Genomic DNA, 13,800 nt, shown 5'->3' with positions numbered 1-13,800 from the left:
TCGGTTACTTTATATTACCCTGTGACTTTCTTGTTTTGTGGCTTAAATGATTGTGTACTGCTAGTTTCTTTCAGTACTAGTTTTGTTCAGTTAGCATTTGTTCCTGTTTTATACATCAACATTACCTCAATATGCTTATAGAGAGGCTCTGGTCTATGACAGGGACCCTGTGATGACAGGGACCCTGTGGTGAGTGAGAGACTCCTTTAATTGATCTCATGTAGGTAGCTTATCCTGCCACAGGGTAGATGGGTCAGGCATACGCTATGATGAGTGAGCGACTCCTTTAGTTGATCTTTAACTTAAGATGTAGATTACGTCTGCAACTTTTTTTTTTTTTTTTTTTTTTTTTTTTTGAAAACAGATTACGTCTGCAACTTTGCAGTAAGAAAGAAGTGCCAACTCTTTAATTCATTTTTGCTTAGTCCAATATAATCTGAAGCCAAGCAATATTGGATGAGAGTTCTAGAAATTAGTTAGTACGTTCAGAACTGTAAATTCTTTAATAAATCGATTACTAGAACTCTCGTCCAATTTTTAAGTAATTGTATCCATACATTTTAGGCATTGGCCATAATTGTTGTTATAAATGTTGATGATCAACCATGCAATTCATTTCTATCTTCGGCATTCTGCAGGTAGTGGCATATATTGCAGTGGACAAACTGTGAAGTTCACAAGCTAATGACATTAAGGTATGTTTTGCAATGACGAATTGAAATAAAATTTATTTTTGTAGGCAGTTGCAGAAACATGGAGATGAACAGAGGAGAAAACTTTTAAACTTAAATTTGAAGAATTGCCTTAAGAAAGCTGTTCACTGGACTAATGTGATAACTTCATTTACATAAATACATAATTATACAGGCAACTTACAATGCTATGTGGTATCTTTTCAAAGTAGTCTTCTTGTGTGTATACGATCCATCGTAATTCAATTTGGTGCTGCCAAAAGTGGATCAATTGGTTCACTATCTTTACCTGATAATAATGATCGTATTATCCAGTAAAAGATGCCTGCAGCAAAGAAACTGAAGAACCAAGCATTGTTGTATATTGTGATGAATAAATTTGGGACTGAACTCAGAATTCCGAGTTTTTGCAACAAACCAGGCATCACTGGCACAATTCCTACAGTCAAAGCCATCATTGCTGCCAAATTATAACCCCCTGTATAATAGTAGGATCCTTCCTTTTTTAATGTATATAAATCATTAATATTAAGCTTCATTTTCTGAATGATATAGTAATCTGCCAAAATTATTCCCCCTATTGGCCCCATTAGTGCCGAGTAACCTACAAGCCAGGTATACACAAAACTTTCACTTGATTTTAGTAATCTCCATGGTTGAAAGGCAATGCCTAGCAATGCTGTTAATAGAGCTCCTTTCCAAAATGTAAACTTTGATGGGCTGAGATTAACCAGTGCATTTGCAGGGGCAACTACATTAGCAGCAATATTGGTGGTGATGGTGGCGAGGCTGATTCCGACAATTGCCAAAATAATTGTGGTGAATCCCCCAATCTCTCCGAGGAGCTGGATGGGGTTTGAGATCACACGGCCGAAGATCACTTTGGTTGAAGAGGTCACGGCTAGCCCAACAAATGTGAAAGCACCCATGAAGATAGGCAAGCCAGCTTGACCTATGATCTGATCCTTTTGGGATTTGGCATACCTTGTAAAATCAGGGATGTTGAGTGCTAGAGTTGCCCAGAAGCTAATGTTTGCCGTAAGAGAAGGGAAAAAGAGTGCCCAGAACTGGGAACTCGAAAGATTGGAAGTTAGAGTCAGCATGTGGCCAAATCCACCAGCATTAACATATGCCCAGATCAGTAGGCAGGATGTTAAAACAATCAAGATTGGAGCTGAATATTTTTCGAGCACTCGAATGCCTTCCATTCCTTTCCAAACTATAGACAATTGAGCCAACCAAAATACCATGAAACAAGAGAATTCGAGTGGAGAAGTTCCTAACCAAGGTAAAACATTTGCCAAGGAAGAGTGCTTAATTGAATGTGGCAATAACAGGAAAATTGCCTCTCCCCCAATCCATGTCTCAATACCATACCATCCACACCCAACTAATGCTCGTAGCAGTGCCGGGATATGGGCACCTCTGATTCCAAACGACGATCTTGCTAACACCGGGAATGAGATACCATACCGTGCCCCGGGCTCCCCGGTGAGTATTAGTGGGACAAGCAATACAAGGTTAGCCGCCATCACGGTGGCTATCCCTTGCCACCATGCCATCCCAAGGTCAGCAAGACTACCAGCAAGGTAATATGCTGGTACACCAACAACCAACCCAATCCAAAGACTGGCCATTTCCCACCCAGAAAAAGTCCGTTGACTTAGAGTTGTTGGCTTAAGATCATCATTGATAAGTGCAGGATCAGCCTCATTTTCATCTAAATGAGTACTTCGTATCGGTTCGATCGATGCCATTGGACGAATTGAGGAAGCCGAACATCCTCCGTAGAAGGTGCTTAAGGAGCTCTTCTTATGGATGGTCAATCTTGTAGTTAAGATAGACGGGATGATGCAGGATTTTGTGGGTTTTGTAGTGTAGGGATGGTATTGCAGGCTGAGATACTTGGACATCATAGTGTGATGATTTAGCCAAAACAAAAAAAGGGGGTTTGAAAAGTGTGTGATTGAGTTTAATGGTGGGCTTGTTTGAATCTTGGGATAAGACTGAAAATGGTTAGTTTTGTATGTATTATCACATTCATGTATTTGGAAGCTACTAAGGTTGATTAATGATTAAGATTGCCTGTTCTTAATTAGTTAGTGGTTAACTGGCAAATGATTCTTCAACCAGTGGCATCTGTAAGCTAGAATAGAATCTTAGGGGCTGATTGGAAACGAGACGTTAGGGGCTGATTGGAAACGAAACGTGTTGAGTGAGCCTATTGAAAAAATTAAAAAAAACTTGTGTTGGTTTTACCCACCCTAAAGCATGATATGGCCCACAAGTAGTATTGTTGTTTTGTTGATGTGGTTTCGGGTCAAGTTTGGCGGTTTCGGGTTAGAAAGGGTTGGGCTCATACGGTTCATTTTGCAAGTAAACTGGTTTTGAAAGTTAGCAGCTAATTTATTTGGTTTGGCTATATTTTGCATGTTCAAATTGAGTCAGGTTATAATCAGTATGGGTTGTAATTAGGTTGAGTCATCTAGCTTTTGTTTAAATGGGTTTAGTTGAGTTAAAACAGATTTATATGGGATTGAGTCAAGTCAGAATTAGGATGAGTCATATAGTTTTGATTGAAACGGGTCAAATTAGAATCGGTTCAAGTTCAAGTAAGGTTATTGAAACGGGTCAAATTAGAATCGGGTCGGTGGGTGAGGGGGTTGCTTCAAAGGGAGGTGAAAAGGGAGGAAGAAGGGGAAGGGTGGTTGGTTGGTGGTTGGGGTGGTGGGTTTTTTAGATATAAATTAAATATAATTATTAAGTAATTGGGTGTGTTAGTGGTTAGTTAGAAGAAATGGGAGGAATTTAGAGTTTAATTAAGTTAATTAGAGTGTTATTAGGGGAATAGGTTTCCTCTCGTAAAAAAATGAATGTAGTTGTTTTTTTTTAACCAAAAAGCTTTTAAAATGTTTTTTTTCCGCAAAATGGTGCTTTTAAAAGGGCTTTTTTTTATTTTTTTATTTTTTTATTTTTTGTGACAAATTTGCCTACATGTGATAACCAATCATGCAAACAATGAATTAAAATGAGAATTAATTACGCTCAAGATCTATCTCTCAAATTCCTAGCCTAGTTTCCTCTATAATTAGGTGCATAAAAGAAACTAAACCAAAATGCAATCAAATATATCAATTTAAATTTAGGAAAATTTGACTTTTACTACCACTAAAGCCTCACTTTGATTTTTACTAGCCATCTAAATTTTAATTTTATTTTACTACCACCAAACACACACACACACACACACACAAAAAGGATTTTGCTACTACTTAACGTTTTTTGTTAGTGGCGAGTCTTTAAAAAAATCCTCGTTTTACGTGTCAAAAAAATGTTTCATTAAGGTTTGGGGGGTTATTTTAGCTCTTAAAAATCCAAATTGAGCTCAGAATTGCAAAAAAGATAACGTAAGTTGTAACACCCTAGAAATTTCTTTCCTATAAAATACCTTTTATGCTCTTTTTAAAACTCAAAATAGAAAAATCTAAGACATTACCGCCACCGTGAAAACGGATAAGGCAACTATCAATGACACATAGCGGAAGACTATCTTTAAAAACATTCAAAACAATTCAACTTTAAAAGTCAACCAAACGAAAGTAAAGTCAACCTACAACTTGGAACCATTGTAGGCCCTTATTAAAATCAAACCAACTTAAAAACCTTTGCGTTAGTCTCACAAGCATAATATAATAAAATAATCAAAGCAATAAACCACATCATAAACTTTTGGAAACTAAGAATGATTTGCTCTTCACTCATGTCAATCATAAATATAATTCATCACCTGAAAAACTCTTCTCTACTTGTCCCCACTACTCTCCATTAGAATTGGGTCAACGTAGGGCCAAAGTAAAGACAAGGCCAAACAAACATACAAACACCCAACCAGCAATGCTGAGTACTGACAGGGTAAAGTCGTATCCCCTAATCAAAAGTAAATACCTAAATCCTCTAACTAAAGTAGATAGGGAAGTAGGGTCGATCTCCACAGGGAAACAAGTCTTTTTACTCCTAATTAATTATTATAATCTAAATTATCTAAGTAACCAATATTTATATTTGAGTATGAAACCAAACTACAAAGAATAGGAAAAGGGAGAAAACAATATATAAAAGGATCTAGGGCATAGGTTCACCAATAAATAATACTCCAGGGTAAAACATAGTAATCAATCATTGACATTGCATAAATAACACGATTAACAGGCTCTCGCAATTTATTAATCAACATAGATCTAACAGGCTCTCGCAATTTACTAGATCTAAGTTCTTATTGAAAATAGCCTTTAATATCAAATTAACATATGCTCGATTCATCAATTTAATATTGCTATACTTTTACAAGCCGCAATTGTAAAACGTTAAAACAATTCAATAAGAAATTATCATGCAATACCAATAATCAATAATAGTCAATCATCAATGCATCAATTAACCAGATTGTAAAGGGCTTTCGCTACGTATTACAATCACAGAATTAATCTACCGGTATTAAATCTCATCTCTCGAATCTCGACCTAACCATTTATAAATTAACCTGCCTATTGAAACTAGACCTAAACATCAATTCTCATCTGTCGAATCTCGAATCAATATTGTTAAACTCATGCATAAAAGATCTGCGCAAATCTAGTCACAGAGCATTAACTCAATCAATAGGAAATTAATCTAGTATTGATAATTAACAACAATAAATTACCCCTTCATATTATTTATGGATCCCCATAAACCCTAGAAATAAAACTACTCACACTTATTAAAAACTAAACAGATCAAAGCAATAAAATAAGTCATGATGAAAGGAAACAAGATTAAGAGAAGAGAAATCGTTACCAAACTAATATGTATTAATGGAAATAATCAAGAACAAAAGTTGAGAGAAGAGTTAAGAGAGAGAAAAGATCCTAAGTAGAGAGAGAAAGTCTAAGAAAGAAGGTCCTCCCATCATTCCGTACAAAATCGTATTTAAACGTTTTCTAAAACAAGAATTAAAACTAAACTAAATCAGGTCTTCCAGAAACGCGCGCCCGATCGGGCGAAGGGCCGCCCGATCGGGCGCGCCTTTTTCTTCGCGTTCTTCCCAAGTAGCATCGCCCGATCGTGCTAGATGCTCGCACGATCGGGCGCGCCTTATCATGCAGCCCTATGGTTTGCCGCGCCCGATCGGGCTAGAGGTTGCCCGATCGGGTTTTTACTCCTCTTGAGGCTTGGACTTCGATTGGGCTAGATTTCTCGGCCCAATCTGGGTTTCCTCTCGGGTCTCGAATACTTGGTCCAAATGCCTCGGGATCCCAATTACCGAGCCCTTAATCACTGGCTCTCACCGATTCTGGGCTCCAAAAGTGGTCGCGTCCTTCTAGCTTCCGTAGTTGCTCTAAAATATCCCGGGAAAATACTCCAAAAGCATAAATCCCTGCAAAAGTCAACCAAATCTACGAAAACACTAGAAAACACCAATTAGTAATAAAAGTGGCTCTAAAGAGCCAAAAACACTACTAATTATGACCAAGGGACTGGGGTAAAATACTATATAAAATAGACACATCAAACTCCCCCAAGCCAAACCTTTGCTTGTCCCTAAGAAAAGATCTCATCAATGAATCAATAAATATGCTTCACCCCAAAAAGTAAAAATCAAGCACAAACGATTCAGAGTAAATCAAATAAACATGCTTCAGAGTCAATTAATCAAATCCATCCAATTACCTTTCTTCCCTAACAATTGTCAAATAGAGCAAACCACAAGAGCATATAGAATTCAAGACTAGTGCTCACACACTCAACTCTCATTTATGTGGCGAGTAAAAGATGTACTCGATCGCTCTCCATCCAACCCCTTTATGTGAACAATGCCCTCCCAACTCACACTCTCGTGTGTATGAAACAATGAACGCTCAATCCTACTAGTCGACTCGAAATATGCCAAATCATAACTTGCATTGATAAACAACACTTTCACATTCATACAATTCTATGCACAAGGTCGGAAGGTCTTTTAAGCTTGTAATGTAAGGCTAGGGTAAAGGTAGGATATATTTGGGATCATGTGAGAGAAAAGCTATGCATTAAGGGAGCCAAAACCTAATAAACCCATGATCAAAATAATGATGATCATACATCTCCATAAATATAACCAATTCCAACAAAAACCACCAAATACAACTCTAATCATCATAAACAATCCCAACACTCACAACAATCACTCATAAAAATATGATAATGTAGAACTTTGAGTGAAAAACAAACTTTGAACTCATTCTTTTTTTTCTTTTTTTTCAAACTTGAGTTTTTTTCTTTTTTTTTTTCTTTAGAACAACCTTCCAATAGAGCATTTGAGCAGAACAACCTTCCAATAGAGCATTTGAGCATTAATTTTTTTCTTTTGCTCTTTTTTTTCTTTTGCTCTTTTTTTTTCTTTTTAACTTATATTGGAAATTTCAACTTTGAAACACAACATATCAATATTTTCCAATCAAAAATCAAAGAACAAACACTCTTCTTTTATTCCCACATTGTGCAAATAATGTGCACACCACAACTCCCTCACCTCACCAACTAATAGCTCCCCCAAGCCAAGCTTGGGACTAGTAACCAATGGGGCTCAAATAGGCTTGTAATGTGGCTAATCATCATACATGGGATAAAGGCCCCTCCCGAGGTTCCTCTCTATGTAACCAACCCGCCCATCTAAGGTGCTTAACCTAGAATCTAGGTTTTGCATCATACCCTCAACTCTCCCTTGCCCCGTCTCGATGCGGTCTAATTGGCTCCTAAAAGCCGAAAAGTCATAAGGGACATTGGGGTCGACGTTGTAGTCGACCGAGGAAGTGGGTATGCCATAGGTGAAGGGTGGAGGTGGTTGGTAGTGTGGTGAATGGTGAGTGGGGGAATGGTCTAGGGGGGATTGGTGGGGTTGTGGTGAAGGGTGAGGTGGTTGAACCTCACCTTGACCATTAATCTCGAAAGTATAAGAAGGCTTGCCCTTCTCAAATTTGGTCAAGGCGGGGTTGGGTAAGGTAAAGGCTTGGTCCCTCCTACCCGATTGTCGGTGGACTATCCACCAAGTATCACTCCCCCAGGTTGCACCCAGTTCAAACTCCCTAAATAGGGTAGGTCCATGAGGTTTGATCCTACAACTTTCCTATGCCCATCCGGGTTCCAACCTAGGTGTTTCCTAGCAATGTGGGTCACTAACCCCCTAAAATAAATAGGTGCCCTAGACCTACTAGCCTCGGCCGCATTGGCCGCCCTTTGGAAGTGATTGGCTATCCTATGGGGTATGTTCAATTTTTCAGCGGTAGGAATTACATAGGATGCCAAAAGTTCCAATTCATCTCTCCTAACATTTGCCGGTTCATGCCTCCCAAAAATAGTGAGGCCGGCAAATCTTTGCTAAAGTTTTAGGACGAGATGTTGAATCCACGTCCCTTTGGCATGCTGGAGGTTAACTAAATCCTCCCCAGTTAGCCTCTTATAGACCACGGCGGTGTGGTCTTGAGAGGGTTCAATCGGTTTATCCGATTTTAAATCAAACAACTTTCCAAATTCTTTAAGAGTTAGTCTCACATCGTTGTTTAATAATCGGAATTGTACATGAGTAATTAGTGCATTCATTTTAATAACATTAAAACTTGAAATAAATTCCAATGTTAAGTAGTCATACGTATCATGGCACATTTGAAAGAAACCACTCATGCCTATACCTTTGAACAATTTTTCCAAATATTTATCTAGGCCTAACCTAACTAGTGTGGGATGATGAATAAAACGGGTAGATATTACCTGGCGATCGATGAGGTTTAGCATCCTAACCCGTTGCTCCTCCGAGGTAATGACAACCTCCTCCAATCCCGGAATTTGAAGATCCGGGTTGACCGTTGGTTGTGGTGCCCTCGAACTCTCACCCCTTTGGGTCCTTGAACGCTTTGAGGCCATTATATGAGGAAAAAGTTGATGCTTGGAGCTTTCTCTCTCTAGGGGTTTGAAGGAAGTATGAGAGAAAGTGGGAGAAAATAGGTGGGAAATGTGGAGCAAGATGTGAGGATTAATAATATGTAAAAAATTTTAGGTTTTGATGGATGAATTTGAGGAGATCTTGAAAAAGAAGTGAGTTTGAAGGTGTAAAAAAATGGAGGTTTTAGAGAGAGAAAGTAATGGAGAAGAAGATGAAGTAAGAAGAAAATGAGGAAAGAAAGAAGAAGAAAATTATAAGGGGACGGCCAAAAATAGGCGCGCCCGATCAGGCGAGCCTCGCCCGATCGGGCAGATCATTTGAATTCCAAAATTTAAGTGGTGCACCCGATCGGGCGCGAACACGAACGAAAAATTCGCCCTATGGCTCGCCCGATCGGGCAAGCTTCGCCCGACATATCTTTTCCTCCACTCGATTTGCGCCCGATCGGGCAACCTCGCCCGATCGGGCGAAATTTCCTCGAGTTTCTGACTCTCTTTACGCGCCCGATCGGGCGAAGTTTGCTCGACTATCCAGCTCACCTTGCGCGCCCGATCGGGCAGCCACGCCCGATCGGGCTAAATTAAGGCTGGAATTTGCCTTGCTTTCGCGCCCGATCGGGCGAGCTCCGCCCGATCGGGCCCGTGCCCGGTCATATTTTCGTAGCTTTTCTTCGTCTTCAAATTTTTCTAAGTCTTTCGTCCTCTTAAACCTATACCTGTTCAAAAACACTTATGAACGGTAAAATTTCACTCTCCTCGCCTCTCAAAATAAAATTAAAGAAAAGGAAGTTAAAAAAGTATAGAAAGCAAGAAATACGGGTTGCCTCCCGCAAAGCGCTGGTTTATCTAGGTCCCGCACGACCTTCTTACCAAGTACAATATCTAGGACCCTTGGCCTAACGCTTGATCGGGTGGTTTCTCACCCGGTCTAGCGGTGTTCCGGCTGCGATTCAGCTTTCTGACATACCCTGTGGGACGCCAAACCACCTTATCTGGTGGATCCTCTTTGACTTGGATTGGGGGATCTTCAATGCTACGCACTAAAAATCCTTCTTCGATCGAGTGTTGCTTCAAATTGTCATTGCCTTCAACACTTGCAACTCGATCTGGCGGAACACTTACCGTAGGCTCGATTCGCACAACTTGCTTTAACGGTTCCACCTTTTCATCCTCAAAACCAAGACCAACATTGTAGAGTGCTCTTTCTATTGCATCGACTTCCTTCTGCCATTTGTCTATCTCATCTGAAAAGGATGCAACACAAGATACCGCCTCCAAGGGATCTTTTTCAAGAGCTTGGGGCTTATTAGAATAATTTACAACCACATTAACACTGAAACATTTCTCCTCAGTCATGGAGCTTTTAGGGGCATTATTCAGATTAAAAATAACTTTATCATCCCCTACTGATAGTGTTAACTAACCACTTCGTACATCTATGACTGCTCCTGCAGTGTTAAGGAATGGTCTACCCAAAATAATTGGGGTTTGCATATCCTCAGCCATGTCAAGAACAACAAAGTCTACAAGTATATAAAATTTACCTACTCTAATGGGGACATCCTCTAAAACACCTAAGGGGTATTTGAAAGAACGGTCGGCCATTTGTAGAGTTATATTGGTGGCTTTTAATTTACCCATATTCAACTTAGAACATACAGATAATGGCATATCATGACGCTAACACTAGCACCCAAATCACATAATGCATTATCAATCAAGAGATTGCCAATGACAAGGGATAGAAAAACTATCCGGATCTTTTAATTTAGGCGGAGACTTATTTTGAAGTACGACACTACACTCTGCAGTGAAAGCTACTGTCTCTACCTCACTAATAGACCTTTTTCTCGTCAATATTTCTTTCATAAATTTTGCATATGAGGGGATTTGTGTGATCAATTCAGTAAAGGGAACTGTTACCTTCAAATCTTTAACCACCTCCAGGAACTTACCAAACTGCTTATCCAAGTTTGTCTTCAATTGACGATTGGGGAATGGAAGTTTGATAATTGGCTTTGGAGCATTCTTATTCTTGTCTGGAGTAGCCACCTTCTCTGGAGTTGTACCCTGCAATGTAGAATTAGATATGTTAGTTGTATCCTTTAGCCCTACAGGGCTATCAACTACATTGTTTGGTTTAATGGAATCAAGATTAGCATTATTTGATAAAACAGGTTCATCAACTCTAGGCATAGGGGGCCCTTCATAGTTTGAACCACTCCTTAGAGTAATTGCAAATGCTTGATCCGTAGGCCTAGTAGGCTGTGCCGACAAAGCTCCCTGTTGGCGGGCTTGTAGAGTAGCGGAGAGTTGCGCAATTTGATTATCCATAATTTTATTATGCGCTATAATTTGATCAATTGTCGCATCTCTGCTCTCCATGTGCTTTTGCATATTAGCCAACATTGCTCTAATTTCCACCAGAGAAGGGTCAGAAGATGAGGGGGTTTGTTGTGGTTGGTTCTTCTGGCTAGCATTGGGATGATAATATTTCTGCTGCTGTTGCTGTGGCGCCTGTGGTTCTTGTGGTGGTGGATTTTGAACATTAGTGCTCTGGTAGGAAAGGTATGGATGATTCCGATACCCAGGATTGTAAGTGTTGGAGTATGGGTTATTCTGCCTATAAGCTTGGAAGGCATTAACTTGCTCCACGGAACTCCTGCAATCCTGCTCCCAATGACCTACAATACCACAATTTTCACAGAAAGCCTCATTATAATTATTATTAATCGCAGAAACATTGGCTACATTAGCAGTGCTTAGATTATCTAATTTTTGGCAAATAGAGGTTAATTGAGCTTGCAAAAAGGATACAGAGTCGACACTATGCTTCCCCTTGTTAGCAAATCCTCTGGGATTCCCATATTGGGAATTGTGTATCGCCATATCTTCAATAACTTGACCTGCATCATCAACATTAAGATTCATGAATCTCCCACTAGCCGCAGAGTCTAAAATTATTCTAGAGGAATTTCCAATGCCGTTATAAAAGGCTTGGATTAACTGCCATTGCGCTAAATTATGGTGAGGGCATTCTCTATGTAAGTCCTTGAACCTCTCCCAAGCCTCATATAGAGATTCATCGGCTTCTTGGGCAAAGTTCTGGATTGCACTCCGTAGTACTGCTGTTCTCTCTGCAGGATAATACTTGTTATAGAAATTCAGAACAAGAGTTTCCCACTCAGTTATACCAAGTGTAGTTCTATTTAAGCCATTAAACCACAATTTAGCTTTTCCAGTTAAAGAGAAGGGAAAGAGAATCTCCCTGATTTGGTCTTGAGTGACCCCGGCTTGCCTGATGGTGTTGCAATATTGACAATAGTCGGCAATGTGAAGATTCGGGTCTTCACCCTTGGCTCCACTGAATTGCTTCCTCTCTATCATCGTTATAAATTGAAGTTTAATTTCAAATTGAACCCCATCAAGAGCCGGAGTAGGGGTGAGATGTGGAAAATCCGTAAGCTTTGGTTGTGAATAATCACTAAGCTTCTTTGGAGCCGTCATCTCTGATTCTGCGTCTGATGATGTCTCTGAATCGCTAGAACAAGTCGGAGGATCGCGGTGATTATTGTTGTTATCACCAGAATCCGCCAGGATTTGCTTGTAGAGATTTTTCTGTCTATGAAAGGAACGTTCGATCTCAGGATCGAATGGGATGTAACCTGATCTGGGACACCTGGGCATAAACAAAAAGCTAGAAGCAAATATGAGATTTTTCTCAGAGAACTAACGCTCTCTGAGACAAAAGGGAAATAATCTAGACTACAAAAACAATCAGAAATAAAAATAAAACCGTTTCCCTGGCAACGGCGCCAAATTTTGACAGGGTAAAGTCGTATCCCCTAATCAAAAGTAAATACCTAAATCCTCTAACTAAAGTAGATAGGGAAGTAGGGTCGATCTCCATAGGGAAACAAGTCTTTTTACTCCTAATTAATTATTATAATCTAAATTATCTAAGTAACCAATATTTATATTTGAGTATGAAACCAAACTACAAAGAATAGGAAAAGGGAGAAAACAATATATAAAAGGATCTAGGGCATAGGTTCACCAATAAATAATACTCCAGGGTAAAACATAGTAATCAATCATTGACATTGCATAAATAACACGATTAACAGGCTCTCGCAATTTATTAATCAACATAGATCTAACAGGCTCTCGCAATTTACTAGATCTAAGTTCTTATTGAAAATAGCCTTTAATATCAAATTAACATATGCTCGATTCATCAATTTAATATTGCTATACTTTTACAAGCCGCAATTGTAAAACGTTAAAACAATTCAATAAGAAATTATCATGCAATACCAATAATCAATAATAGTCAATCATCAATGCATCAATTAACCAGATTGTAAAGGGCTTTCGCTACGTATTACAATCACAGAATTAATCTACCGGTATTAAATCTCATCTCTCGAATCTCGACCTAACCATTTATAAATTAACCTGCCTATTGAAACTAGACCTAAACATCAATTCTCATCTGTCGAATCTCGAATCAATATTGTTAAACTCATGCATAAAAGATCTGCGCAAATCTAGTCACAGAGCATTAACTCAATCAATAGGAAATTAATCTAGTATTGATAATTAACAACAATAAATTACCCCTTCATATTATTTATGGATCCCCATAAACCCTAGAAATAAAACTACTCACACTTATTAAAAACTAAACAGATCAAAGCAATAAAATAAGTCATGATGAAAGGAAACAAGATTAAGAGAAGAGAAATCGTTACCAAACTAATATGTATTAATGGAAATAATCAAGAACAAAAGTTGAGAGAAGAGTTAAGAGAGAGAAAAGATCCTAAGTAGAGAGAGAAAGTCTAAGAAAGAAGGTCCTCCCATCATTCCGTACAAAATCGTATTTAAACGTTTTCTAAAACAAGAATTAAAACTAAACTAAATCAGGTCTTCCAGAAACGCGCGCCCGATCGGGCGAAGGGCCGCCCGATCGGGCGCGCCTTTTTCTTCGCGTTCTTCCCAAGTAGCATCGCCCGATCGTGCTAGATGCTCGCACGATCGGGCGCGCCTTATCATGCAGCCCTATGGTTTGCCGCGCCCGATCGGGCTAGAGGTTGCCCGATCGGGTTTTTACTCCTCTTGAGGCTTGGACTTCGATTGGGCTAGATTT

At 39.2% G+C, this 13,800-nt stretch overlaps 1 protein-coding gene and 1 non-coding gene across 2 annotated transcripts; one reads left to right on the top strand and one right to left on the bottom strand.

Moving 5' to 3' along the window:
* Nucleotides 1-700: 700 nt before the first annotated feature.
* Nucleotides 701-2,562, bottom strand: LOC145611685 (purine-uracil permease NCS1-like). Its single transcript, XM_081667034.1, has one exon. The coding sequence runs from the start codon at nucleotides 2,447-2,449 to the stop codon at nucleotides 935-937; it is 1,515 nt and encodes a 504-aa protein (XP_081523160.1). The 5' UTR covers nucleotides 2,450-2,562; the 3' UTR covers nucleotides 701-934.
* A 9,105-nt stretch (nucleotides 2,563-11,667) lies between these two features.
* Nucleotides 11,668-11,774, top strand: LOC145625832 (small nucleolar RNA R71). The gene has a single exon (XR_014110733.1). It is a non-coding gene; the product is annotated as a small nucleolar RNA R71 (small nucleolar RNA).
* The last annotated feature ends 2,026 nt before the right edge of the window (nucleotides 11,775-13,800 follow it).

Source organism: Chenopodium album, chromosome 3, assembly GCF_948465745.1.
Source record: "Chenopodium album chromosome 3, dcCheAlbu1.1, whole genome shotgun sequence".
Lineage (NCBI taxonomy): Eukaryota > Viridiplantae > Streptophyta > Magnoliopsida > Caryophyllales > Amaranthaceae > Chenopodium > Chenopodium album.
The sequence above is the reverse complement of the archived record's forward strand: the minus strand, read 5'-3'. Positions and strand labels throughout refer to the sequence as shown.

Excerpts from the sequence above, each read along its gene's own strand:
- LOC145611685 (XM_081667034.1), bottom strand. The coding sequence starts at position 2,449 with ATGGCATCGATCGAACCGATACGAAGTACTCATTTAGATGAAAATGAG.